At 46.4% G+C, this 9,587-nt stretch overlaps 1 protein-coding gene across 1 annotated transcript in view; it reads left to right on the forward strand.

Moving 5' to 3' along the window:
• LOC104626077 overlaps positions 1-9,587 on the forward strand; it is a gene marked incomplete at its 3' end in the record, with an annotated part of 49,566 nt that overhangs the window by 22,624 nt on the left and 17,355 nt on the right. The window contains exons 2-3 of the mRNA XM_010293901.1: positions 505-543; positions 1,703-1,861. Of these exons, the coding sequence (XP_010292203.1) occupies positions 505-543; positions 1,703-1,861 (198 nt within the window). The remainder of the gene's footprint in view (positions 1-504; positions 544-1,702; positions 1,862-9,587) is intronic.

Raw genomic sequence — 9,587 nt, forward strand, 5'->3', positions numbered from 1 at the left:
TCCCATGTCTCTTTTTTGAGACTTTAAAAGTGCAGCTTCACTGCATGGCTGTAAAGGAAGGGCTCACAAGTGTTCAGTGAGCACTTGTCAGCGTTGCCATATGGTAAAAACTTGCATTTTTCAAGTCTTTAGTGCAAGAAATAGCTACTTTCAAAGCACTAAATGATGAAACGGCTGGAAGGCGTTTGGTGATTACTGACCCTGTCCTGGCTGTCCCCATCCTTCCCTTGTCCTGCCCTCTGCAATCTGCCCTCTCCTGCAGCCCTCTGCATGCCTGCTACAGCTGCTGCTCTCTCCAGCAGGATCCGTGATCTGCTACTTAGGGGCAAAAGAAAATTTGCTCGTTTTTCATTTAGTTGACAGAATAGAGTAATTGCTATAATTTACCCTGCCCTGCGTCTCACAAGCAGTTCTGATACCGTTACATATTTATGGGTCCCCGTCTGAAGTCTCCCTCCTGAGGTGCAATTTAGGAGCACTTTGATTCGTAATTCCTGATTCTAGGTCCTTGTAAAATTTAGTTATGACCAGTTTAACATCCAGGTGAGTTGTGTACTCCATCTGACTCAATTCAAGTCCATCTTCCTCTCTAAGAGCTGGGTCCATAACCTGGTTTCTACAGGCTGGTTGCCTGAGCACAGTAATGCTTTGCATAACTTGCAGTGTAAAATCAGATTATGTATCATGAATTCTCCTGAAGCTTGACTGAGGGTCTGCGGTTCCACTCTTCTCTGTGCCGTAAGTCTGCATCAAGGTTTTAAGCTGCAGCTTTAGTGCAAAGCCATTAAATGGAAGATGTTGGAGGTCCTTTTGCTTATGGGAAGGGAAATGCTGTTTGGAAAATGAGGGAAGCAGCTGAGATTGGGGCAATTTAGTGTCTGTGCTCTCCCTCCCTGCCCTAATGAATGAGGATTTGAATCCTCACCTGATCCCCTCCATCCACCTTCTCTTAGACTTGTTGTATGACGTCTGTGAACTCTTGGTTGCTTATAAAGCTTGAGAGGTTCTATACGTGACTACAAGAATATCACGGCCTGTGTTAAAAGGCATCAGCTTCATATAAAGACAGAGAGGTCTTTCAGCAAAAATCTTAAGATGCCAGCAATCTTCTCTCTGAAATCAGTGGGCGATTTGCCTGGAAGGACTTTAGGCTCTGGTCCTGTAAAATTAATCTCTCCCTGTACAATCTCCTACAGCCACGTACAGAAGATGAATGCCAACTAAACAGTATCCACATACATTTCAAGTATGCTGAAATGACACTAGTGCCTACAGTTTAAACTATGTTGATCCCACAGACATTTTTGGTGGAACTATGTCACACTAACCCTTGACGAATTTGTGTAGGCCTCTGCAGCAGGCTGCCCACGCTGGGAAGCCACACTCATGTTTATCGTGGGGAAAGTCTGGCCGGACTCCTACATGTCGTGCAGTGCCAGACAGCTGACTGACCTGAAGGGATCAAAGAAAAAAATGTGTGAGCATATCAGTGCAAAGCATTCCAACGTAATTTTAATCACACAGTATTTCTATTGACCTATTAAAAATGCACCGTGAGCTAACAGGCATGAATTTTGGTGATGGGCCTTAAAACCAATAGCAAAACTATGTTGTCTTCAGTGCCTTTCTCATTCTACAGCTCGTATAAAAAGACCAAAGCAAGTCTCACCCACCCACGTCCCAGTCCTTTTTCCACTGCCAGGTGGCAAAGCCTGTACCAGCAGCGGCTGCTGTACCAGAGTCTTCCTCGCATTCAGCACAGACGTTGCACGTCGATACGATCAGTAGGCGCAAGAAGCCGATGCGGGCCTTCTTCCTCGCCCATCCTCCTGAGACCAGCTGCAAGGCTGTTAAGCAGCAGGTGAGTTTGGACTCACCCTTGGAAATCACCACAGCCCGCCACTTCGTTACCACCCCTGAGCTGAGATCGGAGAGCACCAGATTTGACTCGTTGCTTACCCAGGCTGTTTTCATGCCACCTACCCAGAAGTAGGAAGCCGCTCTGTGTCTCGGTACCCTGAGATCTGCGCTTTCTGCAAAAACAAGCCTTTTCAAAGAAAGATATGTTTCGAGCTTTCTCATTTTGCTTTGCACTTCACATCATATTGTTATCGATGTCTTGTTCCATCATGTCATGTAGCATAATGTAAGAGGACAAGTGCAGTAAGGTGTTCACTGTGTAGGTGGGAAATCTGAAGAGAGGGAGTTCTCTCCAACATATGGCTGGGCTTTAATCACAGAGTTTGTTTCTTTAAAAATGCTTTGCTTTTATCAAAGGTCAGTCTGTGTGCAGGAAGGTGACATTTCTGTGAGGGATGCAATCCAGTAGGCACGTACAGCAAAAATAAAATGCAGGGTAAACCAAGTCAGCCCTGCTTGTGCTCTTAAGCAAACAAATACAGCCTTGAAAAGCTCCAAGTCAGATCCCCGGTGTGGGTGACAGCAAGCCGCCGCAGAAGAGTCTGGATCCTGCTTGGCACGTACTGAAGCATCCCTTATCCAAGGGTCTGGGCTGTTACGCAAAATCCTCATGTCAGGGAGGAAATGGGCAGAGATTAAATGTTTTGACTAACTGTTTCATGAAGGTGGGGCTGTAAAGTACCACTTCACCTTCCTGGCTTTCAGACATTTGCTCCCTAGGCAGTCACCAAAACGTACATCTGAAGTGGCCTCTTCCGAAACGAAGACTGTCCTTGTCTTTGATCGATATTTCATGAGCTTTGTGCAGAGGGCAACTCATGTCCAAAACATGGGCGCATCCGTTTACTGCTGAGGCCTGTATGTACTTCCCAGAAGGATGTGTTCTCTGTTTCCATGGATCTGGCAGAACTTGCTTTTATCCACAGAAATATTTGTTCAAAAGATGAAAGGTTCTTGGGACAGAGCAATCAGAGTACAGAACGTTTTTTTCCTTATTTACACACCACAACTTTGAGACCCTTTTATCACAGTTTTCTGCATGAAATCCAACTGGGATGGAGACAAGCAACCTAGGAGAGAGCTACAGGTGCTGTGCAGCGTTGCAGGGGTATGAGTGAAACGCGGGCCAGAGATTGTTCCCAGGATGTCTCCCATCGCTTTACATCCCTTGAAAATAATGCTGAGTTTAAGCATGGGGCCACAGGCAATGCTGCAAGGAGTCGAGGTGACGGGCTGGCTATTCCTGGGTTTTGGGAGAGGGGATGTGACAGTGTGTCACGCCCAAGGTAGGTACTCTTTGGACCTGCCCGTTCCTCTAGGGTTTCGCTGCTGGTTTTGGTGTGTGTGGGCCAAATGTTGGCTGTGAGAAAAAACAGTGAGTTTCCTATAATTCTCCAAATCCTAGGGTTTGCATACGCATTGGTGTGACTTATGGAAGCACTGTGAGTATAGATGCCAAAGTAGCTAGCACAAGATTATGGTGAACCCCACGCACCAGCGTGGTGTTCACCACCATACACCAGTGTTTATGTAGCGTCTTGACGTATGGTCGTTGGCTCTTAGCAGTCCCTGGCAGGAGGGCATTTCTGTTGAGGGTATCCTATTTTTGAAAACAAGGCAAATATTCCTCAAACATTCCTCTGCATTCTCATTCCATGTGGCTTTCAGTGTGGCTGTTCAGCAGCAAAATTGCTCCACATCGCCTCTTGTTGCCTATGAAGGTGTATTCTTACGAAACCTTCTGGTGGGTCTCTTAGTCCAGGGGTCAAATGCTGTCCCCTGCCACGTGCTTGAGAAAAGCCCGAGAGCAGCAACAGGAGCTGAAAGCCTCAGCTTTGCAGTGGCCCAGCCGGCCAGCCTCAGGAGCCGTGTTTATAAAGCGCTTTCTAATGAAGGGAAAAGAAGCTGGAGAGTGATTTTCTAAGAATAAAAATTCCTTTATGGTTTTTTGAAAACTACTTTACGCGTTGCTCAAATGATCACTAAGCATCTGGCAGGCTGGGTTTCTGCCATGTGTGGCAGAGGATACAGTTTGTATAGTTGCAAGCAATCTACTCAAAAGCTTTTGTGTAGTCCTGGAGCCCAGGAACTTGTTAATTTTCAGCAGTCATTTTCCACATTTAGCCCATTAGAGACTCTATTTTTGGTGACCTAGTTTGAGCTCTTTAAAAAATAATCAAGCAGCATTTTTCAGATCTGATTTGTAATGGGACTGTGGATTGGTTTTGCAACTTGAAATGGAAGTTAGTGGGGGGAGGTGAGGATAGAAACTGCTTTTTATCTGCCTGGTCCTTCAGAGCTAACATTTGCAATCAATTTTAGAAGGCCTCTAGGAAGGTTAATCTGACAAAGACTATGGCTTGGCTTTGCCACTTCAAGGGTTATTATTTGACATGCCACTGGGAAAATAATAAAGTAGCCAGGTTTAAATAATACTTTCTATGCGATAACCTCCAGGAGTGCTACCAAGTATTACTGGGCATGATCCAAACGCTGTTAAAGCCCGTGGATTCGCTTGCTCCCCAGCGCGTACGACGTGGTTTGTATTCGAGAACGAGCAATTGGGGCACACGCCAAAATGGCTTGCCTTGGGTTACACACTGACTCTGCCGGGGCAGAGCTGGGATTAGGGCTCGGACCTAAAGATCCTGTTTCCATGCTTTATCTCGGCTGCGGGAGTTAGTACCATGCAGGAGAACTACCAGCCTCCGGATACCTGTGTCTGCAGGGATGGCCCGGGCAGTCGCAGCCCTTCGGGATGTGTAAGAGAGGAAGGGTGCTTGCAGCCGGGAGCTGTTTGGGCCCGAGCGCCGGCTTGTTCAGATGGGCGGTTGTGGGCAATTCCAGGAAAACTAAAGCGAAGAAAAACACCTCAAAATAAAATTTCTGTTTCCAACTTTACAGATATTGTTTTCACGTTGTATGTCAATGCAAAAATATAGTCCTAAGTATCAGGTGGTCTGGATTGGCACTGCAGTGGAAAGGTACCGTTTTCACTTTTGTCCTTCATTTTCTGTGGACACCCTGTCCCACACTATGGGCAGCAAGCTGCCTTGCTTGGGGAGCCGTCCCCAACTTCAGGCTCCCTCCTGGGACCAGGGAGAGCAGCCTAGCAAAGCTGACATTGCAAGGAGCAGCACAGAGTGATCCTCTGGATCCCCAAGAAGAATCTCTGTGATATTTTTAAGGATCCGCAAGTTTAGGGATTGAATCTGCCAATTCAGTAGGAAGGGAGAAGACAGCCCCTCTCTAGGAGACACAGAAGTGGAGGGTGTCCCTGGTATGGAAAGGCTCAGAGGTTGTTGAGGTAACCGTAGGAAAAATGTGCAACCACCGTATGTCCTGGGTGTGTGCACCTCGCGGCCATCATCCTCGGAAGCTCTTTCAACGGGGCACATGGAGAGGGAGGAACAGTCAAAACATGCAGAATTACAGGAAGGATTTAAAGCAGCTGCGAGACTCTTGGTGGGGACAACTGGACTCTCCTATTAAGGAGGTCAAAACTGGTCCTTCATCCCTCTTGATCCCTGCTCGAGCTCCAGCTCGTGTGGGGCTGACCTACAGAGCACAACTCGAGTTTGGAGTTTCTTACTGTTGGATCTGTTTTCTCAGCGTAAATACTCCTCCAGAGGCTGGGAGTTGGCACAGATGATCATATAATTCAGTTGAGATCAGATTGATTGTAATTAAAAATGTTTGGTCTATTAGAAATATGAGGTTCCTATATTTAATTTATATCCGATTTAAAAAAAAGAAGGAAATTAGTAATTTATGAGTTTCTATTGCCATTTTTGTGTTTCTGTAGCTCAAAAGTGTCTTGATCCAACAAGTAAGATATGGCAAATGTTCTAAGTACTGTTTAATTTATTTTTTTAACTAAAAAAAATATGTAAATGCCTGAGAAATTATATTTTGAAAAGTGGCTACTGCAAATTAACAGCATTTCATATGGATCTTACTCTACATTTTTAATACACATAATGCGTGCCCCAAATTACATGATTTGCATTATAAAGCAGAACAGCTCCTGTGTCACTGCTGCTGTCCAACAGTTGAATAACAAGGCTTTTCTTTCCAAACTGTATAAATACATATTTGCCCAAATGATGCAATTTAGGGCTCTTTTATTTACACTTTTCTGGTCAGTCAATCACGCTGACATCTTTTACAGTCAACGCTTTTTAAACGTATCCGAGTAAATCTAGTGTTTGAGGAATGGAAGTGCCAGACGTACGCTGGGAGTAATCATTTTGTTATTGCACTGACATTTTGGCTCCAGAGTTTGGCACCTTCTCTGTCTCCGCCCTCGACTTCTGCGAGACGTTGCGTTACTGTGTTGTGCCATCTTCAACCGCGGTGGTTCTGCCTTTCCCCGCTGGGCCTGTGGCGTTAAGCATAGGGTTGGGGACACGCTGGTTCCTGGGGCCAGTCCCGTCCCAGGCTTTATTTTGCGGGTGGGCTGGCACACGTTGCATCAGGACCTGGGATGCTGAAAGCGTGCCCGGCCGCTGTCCCTTTGCTACTGCAGAGCGTGCTTAAGGTGGGGGCCTGTTGCCTTCAGGGTCGTCCTCCTCCTGGTCCTGCCTTGTTTCTCCAGCCTTCTGCTGTCTGGAGCATCTGGAGAAAGAGCTGGATGACCTCCATCATGTAATCTTGTCACCGTCAACAGTGTCAGTTCTTTAAAGTCCTGACTCGGGTCATCCACATCTGTTTTCAGTAGTTTTCCAGGATTGCTGATCCTTATTGTCCAAAGAGATTTGGTTTACAGGTTTAATATTCCTGCATCGTTAGCATGGTGACCCCACTGCTTGAATTTCATTCCAAACTGATGGTCAGAATCACAAATGATCTTGAGTTAGCTCACTGCAGTACATGTTGGCTTCTGGCTTGAATATGAGGAGGGAGAAGGTAAATGGGCAGATAAAACTCGCTATTTCTTTAGTTCTGTCTCCCTTACCCAGTGTCTTTACAGACAGGTTTCCTAAGTACTCAAAGGTTGTGTGTAGCTGTTGCTCAGTCTCCTTCCCTTTTAACTTTCATTGTCTGGTTTCAACCAAATTTGTCAGACAAGTAGAGTTTCCGATGACAGTATGTTCTAGCAAGGATTGGGAAAATGATCACAGGGTAGATGGCGGGGACCCAAGTCAGTGCCTCCCCACAGGGATTTGCTGCAGCTCGAGCTTCACCGCACTGTTAGTCTCGAGGAAAATTCCTCCCGAGAGGCACTAGGGAAAACCAGCGGCCCTGGTTTCTGCTGCCCACAAACCTGCCTCTCTCCCTCGCCGCTGTCCCTTGAGCAGAGCCCTTCAGCCTCCCGAGCTCCCTTTATCTGTCCCTGGGCTGCTCATGGAAGAGGTTAGTTGTGGCGGATGAGGTGAGTGAGCAGGACAGTTTAAATATCTTTCGCTTAAATGAAACAAACCCCAGAGAAGGGTACGAGTTGTATGTTGCACGATAGTACCCAATAAACAGACATAACACCTGTTGAAATTGTGAACCTGCGAGTTTAACTAAGAGTTGTCCAAATCTAAGAACACTTAGGAGTTGAATGTAGCCGTGACAGCATCACTGACAACATTTGCTTTGGTGTTGCTCTCTGCTTTGCTCTGTGTAGAGGGTCCCTGTGATTTTGTACCTGCCAAATAAATGGTAAGCACTGTTAGTAATTTCATGTTTCTGAAACAGCCTGTTCTCGTGGTTGTAGCTATGTACTACCAGACTGCAGGGTGTTAGGTGCAACTTGCAAACCCAGCCGTGGTCCTAACTTTCAAGCTCTTAGGGCTGTGTTAGAGCCAACATTGTAGCTCTGTCTGCAGCTTGCGAACTAATGTTCACTCACAAAAGGGCTTCAGGAGGAGGGGAAGAGGCCAATGCCACAAAACTAGCCATAGCTGAAATGCCTAGGACCTGAGGCTTTTCAGATAAAAGAAATATGATTATGATAAATGATTGAAGCAACAGCACTTTATGCATTTCTGGTAATACTAGCCAAGTGAAAAAATCCAGTAAAAGCCTGTGGTATTAATGGGGTCCTGGCTACCTGGCTGTGCAGGACCCGTGCCGGTGCCAGCCAGTGTCAAACAGAGCCCCTTCGGCTTGTGAAGGATCAGGGATGAGCGCTGGCTGACGTGTGCGCTGCTCAGGGAATTATTTCCCGAGCAGGAACTGCAGATGGCAGGAGCTCCGGCGCAGCACCCTCCAGTACCAGTGTCTTGGGAGGGCTGGTGGAGAAAGCAGCTGGTTTGTGTTGGCAAGCAGCAGCCTTTCTCCTCCGTTAAGAAGGCTGAGTGCTCCCTGAAAGGAGGCCAGTGCAATCCTCTCTTGGGTTTGCCAGGAGCTGCCACGCTGAGACTCAGAGAGTGAAAGGTTATAGCAAGGGAGTCGTGGCAGCTCCAGCGGTGGAAGTGAGAGATGTCCTGGGCAGTCCCTCACCTGGGGATTGCCAGGGTCGCTGCCGACTCCAAGGGATGTTCGCAGTTGACGCAGCAGAGGATCGAAGCAGGTTACCCAGCACTTTTCCCTGCGGATCGCCTGCATTATGCAAAGCAAGCAGATTCTCAGTAAGCATCAGTTTGTTTTTTGAGAAAGAGAAGCCGTGTGCTGCTTCTAATCAACGTTTTCACAGCATCCTATTTATTGTGCTGATCTCAGTGCAGCGTTGCCGGCTGGAGGGATCTCCCTCCCTCGCTCTTGTCTCTGTTTGCTACTTTGATATTGCATTGGTATGACCTCCGTCTTCCCTTGCGTTCCACTCCCTGAGCCATGTTTCTCGCCTCGCAATAGTTACAGACATCTAGTAAAAGGCTGTGTACCGCATTTCATGCATATGCTAATGGCCGTGTCCTTCTGGAGTGTGTAATTAAATCCATAGCTACCAACGTGGAACCACACGGTGGAGTTACCACTAGTTATATCACTATTTTCAGGACGGTAGGAACTGTTCGTAGTCTCCCATAGTTTGTCCCCAGCCCGCGCCTGTGACACGGTGAGCAGAAGCTTACCGGCTAAGTGACACGCAGGAGGAGTACGACGGAGCAGAGCTGTCTCAGCAGCAACATCCGTGCACCTCAGAAGTCATCTCTGAGATGAGAAGAGGGCAGGAATAGCAGCATCAGGATACTGAGAAATTGGGAATTGAAGACACATAACATAAATAGTTCTTTTGCCCAGCAGGATGATGATAAAGTGCACAATGTTTATTGATATCTGAATGACTATTTGTTGCCAAAAAATGCATTTAGAACTTAGCATAAACTCAGTTATCTGATTCTAGCACGGCTTAGTATTTATTAGGAAATATATATGGCTTTTTTACAGCCATTGTTAACCTTAGGGAGAAAATAAAAAAAAGGGAGAAAGCCATTTTACTTTAATAGCACTGATTTCCTACTCTAAACACTCTTTACTAGCAGCTTGGTTGCAGAGTGGAAAGAAATGGTGGGTATTACCATTTATCCTTTGTTATGGAATGCTATCACCTCTCTCTATCTCCATCAGCAGAGCAAGGTAATAATTTACGGCAGTGGATGCTGAGGAATATCAGCTCCCAAGCTGCTCCAGTTCACGTAGTTTGTCATCATGAGCTTTCAAGAAGGTAAATAAGTTGATTAAGGAGGAAGATTTGTCATGTCAGCATTTTTGCCCACCTAGAAGGCAGCGCTCTTTCC

This window comes from Phaethon lepturus, unplaced genomic scaffold (assembly GCF_000687285.1).
Source record: "Phaethon lepturus isolate BGI_N335 unplaced genomic scaffold, ASM68728v1 scaffold7469, whole genome shotgun sequence".
In the NCBI taxonomy this organism is placed as follows: Eukaryota; Metazoa; Chordata; class Aves; order Phaethontiformes; family Phaethontidae; genus Phaethon; species Phaethon lepturus.